We start from the raw sequence: 25,106 nt of genomic DNA, 5'->3' as shown, positions 1-25,106 counted from the left end.
AACCCCCCCCCCCCCCTGCCAATTTAGAACCTCCCCACTAGCGATAGAAGGCTGGAGAGAGGGTTCTCTTCAGAAAACAAACAAACAAACTGACTTTACAAAAGCCTTGTGAACGTGCGCTAGTTTCGTTTCGGTAAAAAAGTAAATAAATTTAAAAAAGATAAAACTAAAAGTTATTCTCAGTTCCATTACTGAGGTAATGAATTACTTTTTTTTAAAGTCATATTTATCTGCTCTTATAGAGTGTGTCAGGGCTTCCAGGAAACAAATGATAACTGTCTAATTTCTTTTCACTCGTTTCGCCTTGTTCTCACTACAAGACACTTCCAAATGATAACTATGATATATACCATGCCCATCATTTTGTTACACAGTCATATCACTGTGTGGCATGTGTTACTTTAGGTCAGGGAGGTGCACCTCCCTGTTTAGGTGTAGTTCGCACATTTCCCCTACAGCGTCTCTAATACAGTCGTCTGTCGGTGTTTGGAATCCATGCCTTGAATTAATGATTCAGTGTTTATCACTTTAACATTGATGTCTGGGTTGAGTTAGCAGACAATAAGCCGCGTACGTCGTTTCTGCTTTATCATCTGTCGCTGATTTTTCCCGTGATTCATCGCGGAGGGCTGTAAGTACGGCTGTCACTGTCATTGTACTCTCCATGGCGACTTACAGGCCCTTCTGTCTGATGGTTAATCTTTCGATGTTTCAATTAATGCGTATTAGCGTTTTCCCCCAAATTTAGTTCCGTTTAGTTTTGTGATTTATTTTTGCGCCAAGGCTCTCCCAAACCCACTTCCTCGAGACTCGGAAAGCAGAACAGTAATAATGAGTAAGGGGTAAACATTGAGCTGTCTTCACGGAGTTAAATATAGACATGGAACGGAAATATCATTCCCGACTAGTTTTTGTCTTTGTCTCCCATCTAGGAGCTTTCGTCGCGAGTACATCAAGACTTGTAGCTTGTTGTTGTTGTGGTTGTTTTTTTTTTTTTTGAGAGAGAGAGGGGGGTGGGGTTGTTTTTCATTTCATGATGCATGACAGGCAGTGAGACAATGCAACGGACACGTGACCTGAAAGACGAACGATTACAATCTCATTATGACCTAGGTTACCATGGTAACTAAACAACGTGCATTATGCACTCGCAGTCCGATTTGTAGAGTTTCTATTCTTGTTAATTAATGTATATTTTCCTTAATCTCGCAGTTAGATGGTGTGTCACAAACTTCTGAACGTAGCACTTTCCTCACGACTAATGAATATAATGCCAACTCTGGACGATGGAATCGTGCACGTGCCCAATTCCTGTGACCTGTCTTATGCATGAATATCTCAAAAGAGCGTCACGGCCATTATGACTAGTTTTTAGAAAGGTATTTTTCCAATTTCAACAGGATCATGATTTTCTATTCTTCGTTGTGACATCTGTGAACTGACACTTGTTTTGTATCATCCTACATGGTTACTGGATGACTGCGCCTCTTTACATTTCATTGTTATCACAATGCAAATCAATTTCGCGGAGATTATAAATTTCCTCCTCAAGTAGATACCTACAACCTTAACAACTGTATAGGTGACGCAATAGTTGTTATGTGTAGACGTTTTTAGATTACATTCGAATGCTAAATCCAGTCACCGCCTACCCACTCCCCTTCAAAAATTAAATAGGCATAATTTCTTAATTAAGGCCCTCTAGCACTTGCCGGCGTTTAGCGAACAACAATCGTGCTGAACGCTGCAGTTTTTTTATGACATCGTGATAAAGGAAGCGATTTCAGCATTTTAAAGACTAGAAAGAGCAACCGTTAATACTTCGTGCTCAAACTTACCGGTACGCAGTGGGCAGCCGTTAAGATCCAGTATTCATTGATGATACTTCCGGAGCAGAACAGCGTGCCTTCCCGCACGCTCCACAACTGGGCCATCCACGGCGCTGCCCCCGGGGCCGAATCGAAGCCGGTGCTGATCCGGGGCGAAGGGCCAAACCGACGGTAGCCGGTCCCTACCGGGTCCCGCATCTGCCCACATACTATGACGGACAAAGGAGGGATGGGCGTAAAAGAAATTGGCGGGAAATATGAAAAGGGAGGACGGAAAGCCATAGGTAAAGGCGGGAGAAGAAAGTGAAAGAAAGGAAGAAAAGCAAGGAGATGGATAGATCCAGGCACATAGAACAGTCAAAAGGAAATAGGGAGGAAATAAAGCAGATAAAGGGAGATATGGAGCGAAAAACAAAGACAACTTTGTTAATTAGCATTTAAGATGAAATTTCTCGATTTATTTGTCAGAAAGCAAGTTGCATTGAAACATTATCTTAGTATCAGTGGATTAAAAGGAGCTCGCTTAATACTCGTGGTGCTATCATGGCATGATAATCTCATCAGAGATTAATTTCCTTCAGGATCTTAACGTCTTTTGACCAATGGTGACGTATACATTCGTAAAAGTATTGCTGATGTCATAACATTTTGACATTTTCTCTCTGTGTGTCTTTTTTTTAAATACAGGCTGTGGTTTTCTTTGTGAAGTGTTTTCCAGGACATGTGCACGCTCCATACGCCCAAAAATTCAGTTTTTGTTTCGTCTTGTTTGTATGCTCAATCTAGCCTGCCTTCAGACTACCGAAACTTAAAAAGTACTTGTGGAGGTTGGACATGTACAGGAGAGACTGATATGTCCGGTCTATCCTTACAGAGGCACGGTTGTAAATCTAAGCGAGGCTGCCAACCATTTATTACGTAATTCTCGCTTGACCTTTTCTTTGAGACGGAACAATCAGGAAAAAAGGGTCTTGTCTGATATATCATTGCCTTCTTTTTCTCTCTTTCCATTTCTTTCTCACTATCTGTCTGTATTTCCATCCCCCTCAATTTTATCTGTTTCTACATCAGGAAACAGAGATTAGACGCGACCAAGGATAACTCCTCGTTACGTCGTTAAGAATAATCTGACTGCGATTGTGCACTGTCGACCCCCGACTTGAGCAGCAGGTGGCCGGGTTCCTTAAGGGGCCAGTGACGGAGGGACATCTTCGGGGGTGATTCCGCTAGGAGGAGACTGGGCAGGGGTAGCCCGTATCTTGGGGAATCAGAAGGAGGTGTTGGCGAATGTTTGAGACGAATGTCTTTCGACTAATGATTTATCGAGGGCAATGAGACAGCAAGACAAGAAGAAACACGAACAGGGTGGATGGCATGTGTCGGGGGGTTATTAGCTCATGAATGACGATGTAGGGGAATCTGCAACATAACCACTCTCTTATGAAACTGACGAGCTCTTCCGTTTAGACGTCTTTAAAATTATGATGGGTAAATTACTTTATCGATGTCAATGGTACGTGAGCTACATTTCCAAGATTTTTTTTTTACAATCTGCTTAGACAAAATGTGTTGTTATCCCGCTTGATTTGTTATCACCATTACCTCTCAGAAGGGATCACCTCAAGAAACACAGGCTTTTCAATCTTATTTTTTCTTATATCAACCTCGGAAACCTAAAAATGCAATGCATTTGCATCTCTTTTATACGCTGAATACAACGTACCTTGAATAATAATTATGTGTGATTGGAATTTAAGACCGACGGCTTTCCCGAGACGCATGCAATAATTACAAGTGGCGTTTCGACTCTTCTTTACCAATTTGCCCAGCTTCAACGCAACAAGACTAGCTAAAATTAATGTGGCTTTTTGTTTCATTTTCCTTCTCGCGGGCGATAAGCATACAAAATGGCAACTGCCGTGAAAATGACAGCTACTTTCAGTGATGGGGTTGTGCATTCCCACATGTGATTGTGCAATACAACTCCAGTTTACAGTTTTCGCTTCAACGTTATGGACTTTGATAATTCTTTGGCGTTGAATATGACTTCATTAATCCTTCTCGCGGAGGAAAGTGCGCGGAATGTAAACAAGTTAATGAATGTCCCTGATTTCGACGTTCTCTATGTGGTATGATACATTACACAGGCTGCGAGGTGCCGCTGATGAGGGGCTTCCGGGCCCAGCCGTGGAATGCGTCACGGAGTACATGACGCAGGCACCTTGAATCTCTGCCCGGATCATTGTGTGGGAAGACAGAGTGTATTACAGTATCCTCTCAATTGTTTGGACTAGATGCGTCCCTATACCATCGGTCGCCGTAACCGATATTGTATGCCCGGACTAATATTCTTTTGGATACCGACACCTGTTGCACTATTGCAGTCCTTTCTCTACTGATCCGGATGCTACAAAATGCGGTAATGAATTGCCTTTCATTTCAGGCAACTCTCATAGCCTAAACTACTGGAAAACATTTGCACCGTCAACCCCCGCTCCTTCAGTCGGTGGATCGAATGTTGCGAATAGCAGCGTGGAAGATGGAGGAAGTTGAAACCTTCTCCCAAAATTTCAGAACGTCAAGAGCAGATACAATCTAATGTGATGGAGAAAAAAAAGTATCCCACCATAGCTCAGGTTCAGGTTTTGAGAGCATCACCAGGACATTATAGACTTGGTAGATTTGGCCTACAATGTAGGAGATGGGTTGGAATTTCTGGTGTCAAAATGAAACGAGCCTCGATATCACACAGCTAGTGCAGGGAGACATTTGAGAAGATGATTGCCTTGGGACGTTCTCCTTTCTCTCTGCGTCGTGTTGCATAGTAGCTACAGATTACGCGAGGACGCAACCTAGAACAAATTAAATGGCGCCCCCATCTGATCACTGCATCAATTCATAGCTCTCTGCGTCGTGAATTGAGCGGACGCAAAAATAGCCCACAAGGCGTAGTGAAAACTCAGACGACGCGAGATGTAAATAATTATGTAGATCGATTTTGAAAAGCGATTTTACACATGCTCAACACATTTTTTTTCCCCTCTGAACGTCGGCGTGGCGAAAATTTAAATCTTTCTACTACGCACGAGAGCGGGGAATGGCTAGTTTCAGAAGAGGGGAGAAAGGTTAGGGGTGGCTAATATGCATTGAAATTAGCTGAAAACGCCGCTCACTGACATCTTGCTCAAAGGATATGTCACCTACTAGTGTGACCAAAGCAAATCGAAAGTGATGTTGTTACAGTATTTTTCATCACCAGTAGTAAATTTAATACAGTGGAACATCAACATGAGCTCATATTTAGCCATAGTCACAACCTATGCCACCTAATAAGATAGGCCTACTATTATACACGTAACATACATTATACACGTACTTTCTTTTGAACTGGACGAAACTTAAGTGTTAGCGTTGATCCGATCCAACTTTAGGATCACAGTAACGTCAGTGTGTGAATTGTACAATATATCTAAGCATTTCAAGAATTCTGTTGAGCAGGTTTTAGATTTATCTGGCGTTATTTTTTTGTTTCATTTATTTGTTGTCGTGATGCAGCGATATTACCGAAACTATTACATACGAAAGGGATTCATCACATGGCTTTAGACACTGACGTTTCTTCTTCCTAAAAGACATTGAATAATTCGTTTCTTTTCGAAGAGTTTACACGCGTCTAAGAGTCTCAGAGCGTGTAAGATGCCTTCAAGACTCACACATTGATAGATCCAAAGCGAGAACAAACATTCAGGAGCTGTCGAGAGACACAAACAAACAAACACACGTTTCATCCCCTACTGCATCTGCTTGTAGGCCTCTTTCCTGATTCGTCACAGTCATGACTTGATCATGAACGCCCAATCACCAGACAGCACGTTGTCTGGTGCGGCGTACATATAGCGCGTCTGTCTTTGAGTCACATACATGTTGATGATGAACTTCGAGGTAATAGTACAGCGCTGGGGTCAAAGTACTTTTTTTGGGGGGGGGGGGGGGGAGGAGAGGGGCTGCCGTCATCGGATCAGGCTATGTGATTACGATGACGTTAGCGTCCGGCGCGAGCTCTTTGTTTTGGCGCCGGTTTGCTTCCCGTTATACTTCGTGTGAATGAGTTGTACAGCCGTACTATTTGTTTTGATGTTACGGTATGTCGCTCCATCACACATGAGGATGGTGTGGCTGAGAGAAATGTTGAGATAATGACAAGGCACTATCATTAAGGACATATTCTCCGGATTTTTCTGTTTTTCGGGGGGGGGGGGGAATTGAGAGGTGGTGGGTCATAGTTTATCCCTGCTAACCGGTGTTTTGTTTTCAGTCACTCATGAGGGTGAGTACACATGGCGTGAAAACAAAGAACTCTCTTTTTTTTCTTTCCGATTCATTCCTTTCTTCAGTCAGTCCATTTCCTCCCTGTGAGCGTCAGTCTTATATAGCTTTTCTTGTTTAGTTATTCCTTGAATCCATCCCTTGGTCGGTACTACCCTCGCCCCCCCCCCTAAAAAAACAAAAACAAAACAAAAATAAAACAAAATAAAAAACCCCCGAACAATCACATTAGCAAATTTTCCACTGTCTTTAGAAGATACTGGAATATGTAATGACTTGTGACGATTACCTTTGTCTCGTTTGAAATTAGCGCGCCATAACTGATATTGAGCTAACTCTCTCTACCAGCTAGCACCCTTTCTTTGACCCGCCCCCTTGTTCAATGAATAGTTTTGCTACCCTGACTCACAGTGAACAATTACTTACTATGCGGAATGTCTGGGGAGACGGGAACATCTGCCACTGCGAAGGGACCACTGCCAGCCGAAGTGATAGCAGCTACCAGGAACTTGTATCTCTCCAGGGAATCGACGTCGGTGAGGACAACGAACTCTCGATGGGTGATCCCACTGTGCTCCACGACGTCCGTGTTCACATTGATGAGCATGTACTCGAATTGCCGGGGGTTGCCCCCTCGACGGCCGCAGGCGGGCGGGTCCCACGTGATCTTCAGCACGCTCTGACTCTGGTAGTTGTGTCGAAGGATGATCGGGGCATCAAGGGGTACTAAAGGCATGAGAAAAGACAATCCAAAAATGAAGAAACTTTTCTTTTTAGGGGGAGTAAGATCAACCCTCATTTTGTAATGTTCCGTGGGAAGGTCATTAATGGATATGTGATCGTGACCTCTAGGGCATGAATAAAGCATGAATAAACCAAGTAGATCCTAAGCGAAGTATCCACTCACGGGAAGAAAATGATATCTCACGACTTTTAGGATATTGAGGATTATCTAATCAAATTGAAACGAACGTAGATGATCTGTATACTTATCAAATGATGTTTCATTTGCTCTATACTTTAACAGCTGTATCAAATCATATAAAACAGGTCTGGTAAAGGTTTAGCCAATATTGTTGGTAATGAAAACTAGTTTAAATAACAATATGTCTCACAGAGGAGATATGTGGCTCATTTGTGAACACACGAGGACTCAATTATTACAAAAGCAAAGTCAGCGTGCGCTTTTTTAGGGGTGACGTCTGGTATTGTGGAGTGTCGTCTGTTACACACTGTATCACATGCACTGAGCGCATCGCCTTCTCCACTCTTGGTTTATTTTCGATGCTCCCCTTTTTCTCCCTGCAAAATGTGTTGGAGAATGAAACAAATGTGAAACAGAAGAGGACACAGCGGCAAATCGCGGAGGCACTGATCGATATCGGACAATTCATATATGTTCAGTCACGCACAAGTCGGTCGGAAGAAGTGAGAATTTCACAGATGAGAATCATACCCTCTTCCTCCCTTAAGGCAATCAAAGGTTGCAGGTAAGAAAAGGGTTTGTTTCCAAGAGCCAGCCTGATTGTTACAAACAAGAAAAAACCCAGGAGAGCCGACATCCTGTCAATGAAAACTGAATCTGACATTTTTCATTTGAAAGCACGATCATCCGATGGGACACAAATGAATTCGGTTTTAATCCTTGCATCCAGGCAAGCAGCCACGGGGACGGAGTAGCACTTTCGCAAGCATTGTGAAATGTCACGCAATGAGTATTTTGAAGCTCTTCTCCCAGCTAGATGTCGAAACGTCTATGAAAAGCACAAGCTGATTCCATTCTTTCTATTCCTACGTATGTCCTCCACTATATAAGAACGAACAGCTGGCAGATAGATTAGCATACAGCTGCACTTTACTTTATTCATTAGCAAGTTCCTATTTCTATTCCTCGGAAGCAAAAAACGGTGTTCAACTTGCCCACTTCAAAGAAAAACTCACGAACCTTTATAAAAAAGTAAAAATCATCATAAACATATTCACATTCGACTGATACATCTAAGTTCTTCACAAATGTAATTGATATGACCAAAAATTAATACTTAAATTCACTCTAAACTGAACCAACAGTCTGGAAATGTTCCGTGTGCTCATGTGTCCATTTGTGTCATTTAGTGTCGGGAGAGAAAGAAGTGTTCGTATCACGTTCACAGTGCTCAGGAATCCTTTAATTCTTCCTTTCGAGTACCGTTTTTTTTTTGTACTGTAACTAATTTCTTTCTTCTCCTCCGTTATTTGGCCACGTGCCTCTCACTTCAAGTCCTCACTCTGATCATGGAGTAGTAGCTCCATGCTCTGATGTACCCCCTTTTTTTCTGCCGACCAAAAGTTAAAATGCGCACATAATACCCTGTTCAATAAATGCATTCGTGTCACTAATACACCGTATTATGATAAGACTCCTGGTGCGAGTGCAACACGCACTCAACACCTTTGACAGTGATGAATGGTCTCACTTCATACACAGGATACACGGGCAGTAATCACCCTGATACACGATATTCCACATAAAATCACGATTAATTGCGCTCTAGTTCGGAGTTGACTCGTATAACTCCCATGACGACCAGACTGAGGTCTACTTTTGACACTAGGTGACAGTATGGGTGCTCAGCAGACATCTTCCCAAGAGATTTACAGTCTTGGGTCTCGTCATTATACTCGAGTTGTTATGCATGGGAGGGGAATATCATAAACCTGATGTCATTGTTCCCGTAAGAGACTAGTCTAGTTTCCAGTCATATTAATCATGCGTTTATGTTTGTTTCTTACTGGCGCGAAAGCAAGCAGCAATTACAGAAAAAGGAACGAACTATTCTTTCCCGACTGAAGGCATAATTAAAACAGATATAATAACTTCATATCACTTCCAAACAGCTCTAAGAGTCAATTTCTGCTTGATACTTATGAAATGAAACCAGAAATTATGATAGCGATTATCACCATACTACAACAGAGAGTCTTTGCTTTGAGCTGTTCTTGATAGCATTATCAAAAGTAACCCGTTCCCGACGGGAACCCGGTTACCTGTGTGTGGGGATTATGTCTATGGGGATTTAAAAATTCAGTATGGAACGGGTTAACACATAAGGACCATGATATGTGACATTTTATAGCAAAACACAGATGGTGATTTCACGAGTGACGTGTAGTCCGGAACAAAAGCCTGTCCACGAATCGATGATTGCCACGACGCCACTTGAGCACAACCATGTTTTAGTCTTTCAAAATCTTTCAGAAGAGAAAGTGTTCTGCAAGGAGTGCTTTCTCGAAATGTTTCTTTACCATTCGCAAATTTACTCCGTGAGACGAAGTAAAATTAATCCGTTAAAATCCCCTGACCTTTGGCGCAAAGTTGATGAACTTTTTTATCGGGGGCGATTGGGGCGAACAAGGCTGAGTTTGTTGCGGGAACCACCTCGCATCCGTTCTTCTCACTTGGTAAAGACATTTCGTGCATGTGAGTTTTCCCCTCCACTCATCTCGACAGATGCTAGCGGGGCAAATGTGCTTCCCATACCACGGGGGACATTTTGGAATGCAACTCACTTTTCGCTGAGACGGATTGCGAACATGATGTTGACATCTATGTTCCTTTAGCGGAATAATCCCAAAGAATTCCCCGAGTCAAACATGTCAGAGCGGCGGCATTCATATAAAGGACTTCACCTATTGACTTGGGGGATTTGTCGGGATTTACAGTTCCAATTTTTGTGAATTTTAACCCTGTTGTCCTTCTCTTGTGTGTTTTGAGGGAGGTGGGGGGGGGGGGGGGGGGGAGGTAGGGGTATATTTCTGGCCCGAACATTTTATTCACTGCTCTGATCAACATCCCATGTAACCAAACAACTATAACAACACTCGGTTACAGATGTGACCTTTCTAGGGAGCCATGATTAGACGCATTGACTCATCTTTATTTTGACCGTGACATCAACATCTCCTGCAAGACTTTTGTTTACAATTCTCGGGTGACTGTTGTTACTACTGTAGCATTAGTCATTGCAGACAATCAACATTGATCGGCATCATGACAACTATAAGCCGTACGTGACTGCGTCTGGAACCTGCACACAGTCCGCAACCGTCTGGCTGATAGGATACAAATCGAATTGAGCTTCTCAGTGAAACAAAGAAACAAACCATTATGTGTGTCTTTTTTTGACAAATATTGTCAACATGAATGTGGGTATGTATGACATAAACATACAAAAAAAATTAAGAAGCTCACTGGAACTTTAAAAATGACGAAAAGAAAGCAATACCACTTGCCCATTCCGCCACATTTTTTTTCCACAGGTGATAAATGATGCACACACCTGCTTCTGATGTCGTAGCGGTGGCGTTGACTTGCGCGCTCCTTCCGAAGCGGTTTCTGGCCGTCACGAAAACGGTGTATGTCGAGTACGGATGGAGTCCGTTGATGACGTGCCTGGTCTGTGACGTCACGTTGACGAACACCAGTCGTGCATCGAGCCCCGCCGCGTCGCACTGCTCCACGTTGTCCTGCCAGTACTCGATCAGGTAGTGGTCGGCGGGACATCCACCGTCCAGCGGTCTGTTCCAGTCGAGATGGAGACTGGTGGCGTTGCCGTCTACGCTGACGACATTCAGACCTCGAACAGGTTGCGGACCTGTAGGGTAAAATCATTGTAGATTATCGTGAAACCGTATCCCAAACTTGGAGACTGTATTACGAGGAAACCAACGTTTGGAATCGTCTTATAATTGTAATTTGTGGCAGCCCACGTGCTCTGTCAGGCTTTACTCTATAAAGATCGATTTTTAGCTAAGCACAACATATCGTATTTCAAGCGTAAGATATAATTATATGCGAACCACGCTAACCGAATGTATTCGGAAAAAAGAAATCTCCCTTTTTATGATGGTGGCAGGAAGAAAACAAGCATTGGCCTATTTATAGCTAAAAAGGAGGAAGATTACCTTTTTCTTCATCAATAAAATTGACACATTGACAGGTTTGTGAAAGTGCTGAGACCTGAGAGAATGACCTTACATGTTCAAATCATTTTTTTTTTTAGTTTCTACTACTTTGCGTGGAAAAAGAACATTACAAATTAAAACCAAGTTAAACATGTTCAACATGAAAAAAGAAAACGCAATGAAGTGCAAAAGAGTGATATGTACAGTCACGGAAGGATTGAGCGGAATCGGGCAAATACTGAAGGCTTTTGTCTGTTAGAATAACAAACACCTCGGTTATAATGATTACGTCTTCGGTCGCGCAGAAGTTATTGTTGGCTTTGCTCTTCAAATTAAAATGTATAATTCCCCTCGAATATTTCAAGGACATACGGAGTTCCTTTGCTTCTACGGTCTCCCCTTTTTTCGGTTCGCAGTTTGCACGGGCCTCTTGGAAAAATACAAAGACAAAAGAAAAAATGCCATTTACTGTTCAACCGAGGCCAGATAACTTCCTGAAATTCGATATAATCACAGTTGTAGTCCTATCTAATCACAGTTTCTTCATTTGTTAATATTTATCTCTTTGAGGTCTTACATTACCCCACCCTCCTTATCTAATTTCTTTGATAAAAGGGCCAATAATACTGACTCCTGCCAAAATTTGCAAAGATAGGTCGGAGAAGATTACTATGATAACCATAACAGAGACTGATATCTTCCTTCCTTAGTCGCAACCTACTCTCCAATTATCAAACGAATGTCAACGAAAACAACATTGTGATTTTTGAATGATTTTCTGTGGGAACGTCAGATGGTTATCAAAGAGTGCCATAACCTTCGGATGAATATGCTGCGACAAGACAGTATCCCATGGACGCATGGAAGCAAACAGAACCACTCAAACAATTTGAACTCTCTGGAGCGATGGCTGAAAGCGTGCTCATCTCATTCTAGTCATTCTCGTCATTTCATTATCTCAACATTTTACCATCTTATCATGACGTCTTTGAAAAAGTGTATTCTTTCTTATCTAACGGTCATGTCACACACGGAAAGAGGAGCGTTACCATACTAATACAATAGTCATTCTACCTTCTTACCTCTGCATGTTGTGCGCACGATAACGGGCGCGCTCGACACCTCCACCACCTCACCGCCCATGATTATATCCCGACGAATAGATTCGACCACGAACTCGTAGGCAGCCAGTTCCTGCAGTCCGGTGATCGTGTAGTGGGTCCAGTAGGTCGGCGTCTCGGCGGCGACGGTATACGACTCTTCTCCCTGAACGTCAGCATCCGTGACGCGGCGATACTTGATGACGATGCGTACGCGGTGAACGGTGCGGTCGCTCATTTGGAGGAGGTGGTCATACCAGTCTTGCCAGCTAAGCGTGACGCGGTCGCTTGTCACATCAGTAATGGTTACTGGTGGGAGGGCTCTTACTGGCTCAGCTTTTTAAAGACAGACACAAAAACGTTCTCTCTGTTAAATGCATTTAATAGCCTTCACAGAAGGGAGGAGCTGTCTTAAAATTTCCGCATTTTGGTCTTATAATGGAAAATTGTGTTCTAGAATCATATCCCCTCCTTAATGGAAACAGTGTAACAGCAATATTATTTTGAGGCTTCTAACATTACTCGTATAATTTGGAAACTAAAATACACGACTCCGAAACTGAACAAACAAAAATGGATTGGGAGTCGAGGCAAATTTCCTTTTTCTTCTTTGGCTGGTGGACTATACAAAGATTTATTCATACAAACTGTACAAGTGTTTATTTGTCAGTTTCAATGGTAAGGTCACTTCTTTGTTTGCAGAAAAAAAACAACAACATAAATTTTAGTTATTGCTGCCACTAAAATGAAACCTGTCGTTGTATAAACTTCACTTCAGACAATGAGTAATGTAATGTGCCGTTACATTTACATTGTTTCAACCATGGAAGAAGGCATCCATAGAACAAAACAAAACAAGCGAAAACAAACACAAAACAAACTAACAACTAGAAATGTCGCTATGGCGACTGGTATGCCTCCGCCATAATGCATGATTCTCCTAATAGGTCTATAGTACATGTGGACAATGTGTGATTACATTTTCACAAAATTGGCAAAATATTAAAATGACATGTTTGTCACAAATGTATTGAATGTTTACCTTCCTTGACCTATGTTTAATTGGATGAATAGGAGAGCATGTATTTGGGATTTAAGGACTTTAACTTGACATTGACCATTTCATAAGTTTATGCACTGAGTAATTTTCAAGGTATGGAGAAAAAGCGCAATTTCTGTATTGAACAGTAAATTGTTATCATTTTCATCTGGCCTTTGATTTATAAGAGAATCACTGTCAGGCAGAACAGCATGTACTAGGTTTCAAGATAACTTGAGCCACTTCCGAGATATGGAGAAAGAAGTAAGTTCAGCACTTTCACTTGATCTTTGACCTTTTGACCTTTGACGTTCTTGGCAAAAAAAAAAAAAATCCCAGAGAATCTCTATTGGGTTATACATGCATACATCGAGTTAAAAAAAAATCCTGCTGGCATTGCATAAATATCAGGAAAATAGTAAAATTTTGAAGTATTGCCCTTGACCTTTGACCCCTGACCTTTGACCCCATGAACCCTAAATTCCCTAGATAACCACTGCCAGTCAGTAGATGCATATATACTATGTTCCATGAAGATACCTTGAACAATTTCCAAGATACAGAGAAAAAAGTGAAATTTTAACATTTTGCTTGACCTTTTGACCTTTGACCTTTTGACCTCATGACCCCAAACTTTCACCAGAGAATCTTAATTGAGTAGTACATGTATACACTAAGTTTCAAGAAAATATCTTTAGGCATTGCATAGATATGGGGGAAATAGTAAAATTTTAAGCATTTGACCTTGACCTTTGACCTTTGACCTTGAGCATGTACACCCAAAAGTTGATAGGCACAACTTCACCCCCTAATACACATACATGCCAAGTTTCATTAGGATACCTCAAAAGGTTTTGGTAGTTACCCTGTCCACAAAATTCATTACGGACGGACGGAAGGACGGACGGACGGACGGACGGACGGAAAGACGGACGGACGGACGGACGGACGGACGGACGGACGGACGGACAACCCGAAAACATAATGCCTCCGGCACCACTTCGTGGCGGAGGCATAAAAACACTTCACAGGACGGGTTTGAAAAAACAAAACAAAAAAACATTTCATTTCCCAGTAATATTGTTACACCCAAGGATCAAGTAACTTCTGTAACTCAAACCCCAATGGCTTTGGCGCCATCTAACGCCAGCTCAAAAATTGTACCCTATGTTATATGCATTTACCGGTAAAAACACTACTCGCTCTTTGAGTATCAAATAAGCAAAGAGTACTAACAATGTGTGATGATAATTATGGATCAATTACATCGGATAATTGTTGAAAAGAGATGTGAGATTACTGTCTATATCATTATGTATTAAACACTTGAGAGGGATTAAGTCACATACTGGTGGGAGTATCCAGCACTCTCCCCGATGCCGCGGGCACGTCGTTGGCAAGCTCGGTATGCGTTTCGCCGACAGTTGCTCTCGGGGGAGATTCTGCTCCGATGCAGGAGACCCACGGTAGTTCCACCGGCTGGCAAGATTCCGTGTAATTCCCAAAGCCCAAATGCCGACACTCGGCGAGCATCGACTCCGACCCCCGGCACTCCGTCCCGTTGAGTACGACTTGAAGCTCAATATTCTCGTCGCCGGGCGACACTCTCATGACCCTCGTCACGCCTTCGTAGCCGAGTTGCCTGCACGCCACGTCGCCTTCCGTCATTGTCCAGCGACTGGCGCACAGCTGACCCCATCGAGTCCGATACCACACTTCGACGATCCCCTCACCGTTGTGCATGCCCTTGAGTCTTAGCTGGCCATCATCTAGGGCACAACATGACAAAACATATGACATCAATCCAAGAACAACTGAAAGCCCCACTTTCGACATAGTCCTCCTGTCCAGTATACTTCTTCTGTTTGATAACATTTTGTATTCCAATTTACTTGCTCCACAAACACTCGCTGGACACGACGTTTTAATCTGTGTCAAGTTCAGACTGACAGTTCGCTTCACTTCACTTTGGATTATATCCTGATTAAAAATCCGCCAAGCGGTACGCGCATGCCGTCCTCTCCGGCTGACGAGCAACATGTATCTGTTTCGCAGCTCTCAAGAACGCGTATTAATACACTATTGTCATGATGCGAGCGCACTCAGTGATGGTGTGACCGTGTCATTCCGGGAATTATAGGGGTGGCTATACTCGCAGAGGCAAAAAACTTTTTCAGTGCAATGCAGTAGAAAATGCCCGTCGGTGGTTAACGTGTATTAAAATGATTCACTCCGGCTTAAGAAGCAATGAGCAGATGAAGTGAAGCGAAAAGCCTATTGGATACTGCTCTTCACCGACAAATTCCGGCCGACCGCCCAGCTCAGCGCGACAGTCATGTAATGCCTATTGATAGACCAACGAAATCTGATCTGTACGCCAGTCGCGACTCAGCGCGCTCGCGAAACGGTGCTCCCCTTCTACGTCACCGTGATATCACCAGAGGAACGCGCGGATATGAAGTATCATCGTCGGGTTTTCAAGACATCGGTTATCTGACGTGCTCGACACAGAAAGAGTACCTATCGCCCACTCCCGTGACGTACATAAATGAAAAGGCATGTAAGACGGTTCCAAATTATAGTAAAACCCTACTAAAATTAGCCCTTACGGTTACGAAAAGTTAAAGGTATTGTTTACCTTTGGGAACGGTGATTTCAAAAATGTTCGAATGATCACATTTGATGCATATGTGTAGGTCAGTAGTATCACAAAACATCCTGCCATATAAAAATTTTGCAATAAAGCCTAAACTGTAAGGAGATATCACTATTTTTGTAGACGGTTTAGTCTAGACACAATCTTATTATATCTGTTGTTCACATTTCTAACATTTAACAATAATTTAACATTGATTATACTGATTGACTTTTTTACGCTGGTTGTTTCTATCCCTCACACATTTTAAAACTATTTTGAAGCACAAAAGCTAGGTTTTTGTTTCGTCTGCAAATGGTAAATTGTGACTTTAATAGATGACAATAAAAAGAAGATATAGGCCTATATTGAAATCTACTACTCTATTTTCTACCTAAATATACAGGGATTTACAGCAACTCACGATAAGGCATCCATTATCATTAACCCTGCACTGCAATTTGTTTCAAATGATAAACACGCATTGCATGGTATGGGGTGATGGAAGTTGTGATGAGATGAAATCGCCGAACATGGCCGGGTTGCTATTCCCTGCAGTGTAAGTCGATTTCATATAATAAATCATACTCTAAACATTCAGGGGAGATTGAAGTTGAGTCATTCTCGGATATTGACTTGCAATTTGCAGGAAAGAGATTGTGGGTTTGAAAGTGAAGAAAAAACAGAAATCGAGAATAGAAAGAAAAACGGAGAGTGAAGATGGACAGGACTTTCTCTCTTCAGACGTTGTGGATTGTGTGTGACTTAACGGTCAGAAGTATAAAAATTGGATTGTAGAGTCTCAAGCGTTAAAGCCAAAATAACAGTAAATAAGAATGGAGATTAAAGCTTTTGAGGAATCTCATCTTCAACAGTGCTGAGGAAAAAAACACTAACTAAAGAGTTCTTGTGCTCTGTGTGATTTTGTCATGATCTGAACACACATTTTGATACATTGCACAATGGTCATCTCTTGTATGGTCACCATTATAGCATTCAACAAATTATATTACGCACGTCAGAAAGTCTCTGTGATAGAGAGAGAGAGAGAGAAAAGAGTGCATGGACATTAAATTTAGGCTTTTCAAATGCAGACCGACACAAAATGGTTAATTTGCCTTCTCAAAAAGGTAAGAAACAAACAAACAAACAAACAAGAAGTAAACAAACAAATAAGTAAACAAACCCGGCTTTTAGGTGGCCTACACGACAATGCCAATAACTACAACAAATTCGTTTAGCTTAATCTAAATCTTGCTATTTTTTGCTGTTGTTGTTACCATTATTTCATTTCTTGATTTCTTTGCGACATCATTCGTTGAATCATTTGATTGACTTGTAGACATAATTATGTTTTATCCATTCAGAAACTTCTTTTTCAGCGATAATCTATGAGACCTGACTCGAGGAGAGTTTGCGATAGAAATCCGGTGAATCCGAAAATAATTTGGCTATGATGATATTACAACGAGCACTAATCACGCCATCATTGCTTCCAAGGTCACAGTGATCTTACCAGTTTGATGGCGCGATCACCCCATTTCCATGGTCTCCAAAAAGTAGCATAAAACCGCTCGAAAATGTCTACCAATCCAAAGTTGCAGTCTTTGGCAAGGGAAAGTGTCTGCAGCCAGGCCCCGCCTACGCACATCATGTCTTCAAGTATAATAGCAAAGCGGCGTGTTGGGACAATCCCTACAGCGGCTTTCAGGCAATAAATTTTGGTGTGTTTACAGTAATTTATGCAGCGTGTTTCCTATTCAAGATCAAGGAGGTAAAAACCATGGTGGTTACGCAGTAAGACAGGGTGGCACACCGAGAGATTTATGCTCGAAGTCATTGACTAGATCAAGGTGAGGGACTTGGCCTAAAACATTCATGTTCCAGAGTAGAGGAGGTCGCGGGGGACCGCATCGCGGCACAGCTCACCCGGCTGGGCTCCTACCGGCAGAGTGCAATGACACGACAGAGCACTCTCAGACTATGATTAGAATTAAAGAAAGAAAGAACAAGAGAAAGAAAGAAACAAAGAAAGAAACAAAGAAAGAAAAAAGAAAGAAACAAAGAAAGAGAGAGAGAAAGAAAGGAAGAAAGAAAGAAAGAAAGAATAGAGAAAGAAATGTAATTCCTCGTCACTTTAAACGGATTTAAAAAAGTATTTAATGCCGATGCAAGTTCGAAGCGACGCGACAGAAGGCTTTTTCAAATCAAACGTTTTTTCTTTGGTGGAACAGGAGGCGGGGATGAAGTTTGAGGGGGGGGGGGATAGGGGACCCATGAAGTATCAATTTTCATGATTTCGGAAGGGATAGCGTATTTATGGGGCACAAGTAAGTAGCTACCACAACTTTGGATGTGACTTTTAGTTGCGTCTTTTTGCTGGGTTAGTTTCTCTCTATCTTTCTCTCGCTCCCTCCTTCTAACTCCCCTTTTCCCTACCCTCCCCCGGATTTCTCTGTCTCTCCGTGGCGCCTCTAGCGCCTACTTTACAAGATGGCAAGTATGCAATAGTGCAATTACCCCTCTGCTCCAAGCACAACATTTTTATGTACACATCAGACTGAACCAGAAATAACTCACCCCAAAGGTAGCTTAAAGGAGTTTCCGAAGCAAAGTGACAGAAATCAAATGATCGTGACTCCAAATTCCTGCAAGGGGTGGAAATGATTTCACCTTACGATGTATGCCCTTGTGGTAGCAAGGAGGAACTAGGCGAGCGCTGGTGGTAGTTAGTGCAGGGAGGTAGACCCTGGTTAGTGTAATCAGGGGGGTGTAATAAACTTATCTATCTATCTATCTATCTATCTATCTACCTATCTATCTAGTCATTCGTTCACTCACTCATTTATCCTTTGTGTTTTACTTTGTTTTCTGCAAGTTTGGGCCGTTCAGTTAAGCAAATTCGATTTCTAAAGTGACCATTTAGTTCAACAAAATTAATTATCTATTAATGTTTCGACACTGCGTCATAGCATAATCTCAACATGTCTGCGATTACGTCATATACGTAGAGAAATCAAGGCACACACATAAGTAATATACACTCAACGGTATGATAAAAGAAAGAAACTTGATATAAGAAAACATTTAAGACATTCCAGCGGTTTGCTTTTAAGGCAAGATTTGGAATCTGAGGTTTCCTGACCTCCTTGAGTCCTCCGTACGCGAAACCCTTTAGGTGGGTGTAGGGGAACCTCGGGCTCAGTGAGAGTCATGCGGCCAAGCAAAGGAGCTGTGAGATCATCAGGAAAGTGGGCACGTTTTTCTGAGTGATCAAACAATTGACGGAGTCGAAGGATTGTTGAGGTTTTGCTAGACATTCCTCGACAGTCGTCCACGCGACTGTGAAACCCGGCGTCGCTATTGAATAAGACGTGGGGGTTTTGTTTGCACCCCTTGTCCTGGGTGAGCAGAACATGGGTTGGTCTGGAGAACAACGAGTGAACAATCTATTGCAAGTATAATAGGGATGTCTACAGAGATCAGTAAAGAGAGGGTGGAAGCTGCAGTTATGTTATGGGGTCACCCGCGCCTTATCCCGGATGACTAACAGTATCCTATAGCCTTGTCAACATCCACCTGCTAGATTTCTCTCCATGTAGAAGAGCGCAAACATTTAAAGGTTTCACTAGCTGCATCAGTCCGCAGACAATCCCTTTCACGGTCACAATATGTCAATGATACCTTCATCCGGGCAATGATCTTGTTTAACGACAACAAAAATGTATCAGGGATATTATATAATGATATTGTCTTTCTGATCCAGGGTAGCCTCATTCAGTGTTGTCGCTGCTCTGTCAGAAGATCCTGCCATTATTATTACCCACAGCATCAGCATATACACCTGGGTGGAGAGAGACATGGCGGGTAAAAACATCTTGTCCAAGGACGTGGACACTTGATGGGATTTGAACTCGGGACCTTAAACTAAACAGTCAAGAATCTTATGCGAGAAGTGCCGCCACTGTGGCACGTTATGGCTATAACGCACAACCGTTAAAACAACCAGAGCGTTCAGATTCTAAGAACCTTCCTTCGACCGAATAATTAATGAGAACATAATATTATGCTCTTGAAGATTTGTTTTCTATACAATGAAGCATTTCAACTAATGATTTCGAGGCGTACATCTTAGGAATAATATACCTGCATCTATTGATCGATTTTAGACATCAAAGCTCACCAAAGTTAAATGTTTATACCTGACCATTTCTCACCGATTTAGCGATGTCTTGTGTCTGCTCCAAAATTTGACTGGGGGTACATTGCATTATTAACGTAATTCTATGTGAATATAATCCCCATTGTCATTCAAAGCATGAGAGTATTCAAAAAAAAAAGAGTTCATGGTTGATTTAGCCAGCATGAGTATTCGTTGAGAAATAAAGCAAACCCCAGTCTAAGTGACGGGCGAGACTCGCGAAAGAAACTGCTTGGATATAGCTTGTTCTGACAAGATAATGTTAGTGGTAACACATTTTCCCTCATACATTCTGGCAGACAGTCAAATGTTAACCGCATTGTTAAAACAGAAAAAAAAAGTACCAGTATTGGTCTGCATGAGCTCCGAGTGCCAATTATGGTAGGTAAACAGGACGAATGCAGTTATTTTTCGATCAAAGAAAAGAAGGAAGAGTATGTTGGCCTACGTATGAGTTTTATTATCTTTTCTGACAATTTAGAATCTATATCCTCCCTGGAAGCATGTAGGCCTAATCTGTAAAACGTCATTTCAACATGTGTCTGCAACTTCCTCAATCTCAAAAATAACACGTGACAGCATATTGCATCACCCCGTGTAACGTACTAGTATACTATTATGAATCGTTTATATCGATGATATCACATGTTGGGAAGAAAAAGGAAAAGATCGAACTGACCAGACGATTTTTCTTTGAAATGAAGACCAAAACTTATCTAAAAATGGTGCATGTTTAATAAAGGATCAAATGTATATATAGGCCTACATTTGTTTGCTGCTTTCTCAGAATTGTAACCATGGTAACTGTGGTTGAAAACGTCCCTCCAACGTGGGACCGAAACTTTAGATATAAAAAATAACATTGTGGCCTCATATTGCATCATGGCAGTTCACGTATAAAGTTTGAATTGTAATGCTGTCACGTGTGGAAACAAAAAAAAAGAGCAATACATTTCTTAGACTTTCCCTTTCGAATGTCCTAAACTGGTTTTGATAGTCTTTTTTGTGAAAGTGCAGGAGAGGGAGAGGGAGAAAGAAACAAAGACAGAAAGAGAGAGAGGGGGGGGGGACAGAAGAGGGGGAGGGAGTTCAGAGAAACTCAGTATCACAAATAGATCTTTCGAGTTTGGTGTTTGAATAATATCATTTTTGTTTTATTTTCTATTCGTCAGATATCAATGCCCATCTATGGAATTACAAAGGAATGAATGAAGATGCATTCTGCCCCCCCCCCCCCTTCTTCATTTCAGATTGATTTCTCGTGGTATCACGATCACGATCACTGCATTGTTTAGAGATTGGATCTGGGACAGTAAATATTCATAGGAACCATACATGGACATGAAAGGGTATCATGCCATCATTACCATTATCACTGATGGCTATCTGGTAAGTACCAGTAAGTGACTATCCGTTGTCACTTTCTATTCAGATAACATTGTATCTTAATAGGAATTTTTCGTTCTTGTTTACATGTCCGCATTGCGAAACTTTTCACTTCGTTCTATTGAGATAATTCGGTATTTGTTTCAACATTTCCACATGATATAGCTAACTCCTTCCTCTTTTGAGCGGTCGCATGACTGTAGAGATTTCGTCTTCTTTATTTTTGTTTTAAGTGGGTGTAACTATGAAGCTATTTGTAGCTTCACGGTGTAACCACCAGGATGATTTTTCCCTAAAAAAAATAAATTGCTGCAATAATTGCTGTTAGACATTATTGAAGTAACAAATAATGTTTGCGAACACTCCCCATTTCCTCTCACACTTATTTGAATGGCATTTTTAAGCAGCTTTAAACCATCATTTTACATAGGGGATTGAACTGGTTCTTGTTAAAGGTCCTGTTTACCTTTGGGAGCAGTGATTTAAAAAAAAATGTTCAAGATATCACATTTGGCGCATATGTGTAGGTCTGTTGTTTGACAAAACATCCACAAAATTTTTGCAATAAAGCCTAATATATAAGGAGATAACCATAACCATAACTGTAGACGGTTTAGTCTGGAAACATTTTTATTATAACTATTGTTTCACATTTAATGTATTTAACAATACGTCGGTTATGCGGATTTGAATTCTGACAGTGGTTGTTTCTATCTCTAACTCACATTTTAGAACTATTTCAAAGCACTAATGCTTGGCCTTTGTTTCTTCCGCAAATGGTAAATTATGCCTTTAAGTACGAGAACCAGTGGTGCCACAAATTTGAATGTGCGGAGAAGTGTTTAAATGTCGGGATAGAACCCAGCCAGTGTTCTAAGACACGCCTCCCTTTTCCCAACCCCATCCTCACCCCATACAATTTCAACCATATTTGATGTTATGACGATGATTATCCAAATTTGAAAATCATCAATTGTATAAGAAGCTGGGAGCCTTCTATACAAAATGCATTTACCTTCTCAATTTCGATGAAAATTTCATCGAAATTGAGAAGGTATTTAATAGTAACAGCATTTTTAGAGGAATTGCAACATAGAAGCTCGCAATAGTTAACGAGATAAACCGCAACTCTCCTAAGCCACAATTTTCCAAATTCTTTACCTTTGTGAGTTATGATTTACATTTATTTCCACTTTTCACTTATACCGTGTGTGTACCACTTTCAGGTATACATTACACAAGATGAACATAATTATTGAAGTTTGGAACGTAACTGTGTAATGATTTACACCTATTGTTTAAAATCTTTATTCCCAAGTTGCTTTTTGCACAGTCTTCAGGTATCTGCTCAATATCTGCTCAAGAGCAGGTACCATCATAATCCTAGAATTTAAGATTCATGACTTTTTATCTTTAAGATTTAAAGATTCACATTTAATAATCTCGTCTGTTCCATGTTGCATGGAAAGGATAAAAGGCGAGAAGGAACGATACAAACTAAAATGTTTCATCAAAAAGATGTTCGGACCATTATTCACGTCTATCAGACTATAGACAAGTCGTCTATCAGCATGAGCCAATATTCTGGATTTAATAAAACTTGCCAATGTGGGCTAAAATCCCTACAAGACTGAAGGACGTGAGTCACCAAAAGTGGATTTTATCTCCGTGGCGCAAGTCAGTTGCCGTGGAATTTCCTGTCGCTGCCTGCTCCTATCAGGTCCTATCTCCTCATTGGTCTTTGTCACTTAAAAGCATGAACCACGCGCTCAATTTGCTGTGAAGCCTTCCTCACAGCGGAATGTTTGTCGACGGGGGTTTTCCCCTTCAGGTCACGTGGGAGCCTGACGAATCCTAGGATCTGCAAAATGACATTGACGTCAACCTTAACACCCTCGATGCGAAATCAAGCAGGGGAAAAACATTTCCCTAACATTAAAGAAATCTCTCTCCACCAATATGGGGCAAGGTCACATTCACAGCCCTCTTAGATTAAGGTTGTTAAAGTGTTAAGGTTGAGTATCTTCCTGTACACCTTTAGGCTGTTCCTCCGACAGATGTTTCGTAATTGTACCGTTCATATTACCCTTTTTGAACGATATTATGTGATTATTGTATCACGTTATAGCCATCATCTCTATTTTCTTATATGCAAATCGGACAAAATCATCACACACGCACGCAATTAACGCACATGTCACACAACAAGCAAGCTACACATTTATTCACGGACACATATTCACATACACGTGCAAGTCTTTTTGTTGGTGTTTAGTTTATTTGTTTGTTTTTGTTTTTGTTTTTTACTTTTCTTGATCATACAGGTATCAACTTTGGTCCGTCATGAAAAAAAAAATCGTAACAAAATGGAATTCCGCTCTACATGCTCCTTCATAATTTATAAAATCTGAGATTGACTTGACGATAAGTGGCATAAATAACTCATTTCTTTCACTCCTTAAAGTTGCCGACGGATTTACAACTTCGATGGCTTCGCACCGACTTCCATGTCGCGCCCCTGGTTCAAACTGTGTGAGCAAACTGCCATATAAATAGTCTCGGAAACGCGCGATAATATTTACACAAGCAGCAGGACGGTGTACTGAATCAGTGCCGCTAAACGGTCGCTCCTTTTAGCCGTCATCTTGTTTTGTATGAATATCAAAAGGTTGTCTATGGGTGGTCTGGAAAGAGGATTTGCAGTTAATCAGTCAACACACTTAAGCACTTCAATTGTTTTTTTCTTTTGGCTTTCCTGAGGTCTGTGAAAGTATCCCAATGCTCGTATCGCCTCTACCCCCTGAGCTTTGTTTCAAGTAATTCCATGACAAATTGGAGAAGAAGAAAACGAAATATCCTCCGGAATGATACAATGGAACTGAATAGACATCATGCTACATCCACGGTATTCGTACATTGTTATCCATCAGCAGTGTAACTATAACGGCAAGATCGGGAAGGGTTGGGCTCTTTTTTTTGAGAGAGAGATACGGTGTTTTTGTGTGTGTGTGTGTGTGTGTGTGTGTGTGTGTGTGTGTGTGTGTGTGTGTGTGTGTGTGTGTGTGTGTGACTGTGTCTCTCCCTCACCACTCACCCCCCCCCCCGCCCCTTATTTGTTCCCCTCCTCCTCTTTCCCTTTTCATTCCCAGCTGGCATTTTGAGACATGCCTCATGTCAGAATGATTTTGGAAACTTTCTTCTGAGAAACCAGTTTCACTACAACCCATGGACAGATGTTTAAGTGGAAGGCGAAACTATACAGCAAATGTCCTAACTTTCTTGATTTTTGAACTCGTCTTACTCATTATCTCGTGCTCTCCTCTCCATTCTCTCCGAATATCTATTTCATTGGCTCCCATGATGTCCAGAGAAAGAGAGTACAATGTTCGTGAGAAGGAATTATCAACAATCCAATCTTGACTCATTAAATTTCTTCGTTGTGACACACACGGACCATTAATTTATTGGAAATGGACACCTAATACACAACATGGTCTCTTCAAAATAAAATAACGAGCCAAAAGATATCAAGTAATGACTTTATTTTGCAGTTTTGTTAACCTAGATATAGTCTTGAACTGCGTGCGCCAGGCTATGACGTTCGATCGAGAAACATGACTAATTTCCTCTATGCCAAACTTGGCAT

At 41.5% G+C, this 25,106-nt stretch overlaps 1 protein-coding gene across 2 annotated transcripts in view; it reads right to left on the bottom strand.

Annotated features, from left to right (window-relative positions):
- LOC139736849 (uncharacterized) overlaps nucleotides 1–25,106 on the bottom strand; it is a 118,568-nt gene that overhangs the window by 2,823 nt on the left and 90,639 nt on the right. Inside the window, exons 2-6 of one of the 2 annotated variants that reach the window (XM_071647511.1) lie at nucleotides 14,588–15,007; nucleotides 12,182–12,535; nucleotides 10,475–10,789; nucleotides 6,582–6,881; nucleotides 1,839–2,038 (exon numbers count right to left, since the gene is read on the bottom strand). In XM_071647511.1, the coding sequence (XP_071503612.1) occupies nucleotides 1,839–2,038; nucleotides 6,582–6,881; nucleotides 10,475–10,789; nucleotides 12,182–12,535; nucleotides 14,588–15,007 (1,589 nt within the window). Of the gene's footprint in view, nucleotides 1–1,838; nucleotides 2,039–6,581; nucleotides 6,882–10,474; nucleotides 10,790–12,181; nucleotides 12,536–14,587; nucleotides 15,224–25,106 lie in introns of those variants that run through there. The other variant, XM_071647512.1, reaches the window with a different exon arrangement.

The sequence above is a fragment of the Diadema antillarum genome, unplaced genomic scaffold, assembly GCF_040938485.1.
Source record: "Diadema antillarum isolate AM-2024a unplaced genomic scaffold, OU_Dant_1.0 seq00000667_RagTag, whole genome shotgun sequence".
NCBI classification, from domain to species: Eukaryota; Metazoa; Echinodermata; class Echinoidea; order Diadematoida; family Diadematidae; genus Diadema; species Diadema antillarum.
Note: the sequence above shows the minus strand (reverse complement) of the source record. Positions and strands in the feature narration are given on the sequence as shown.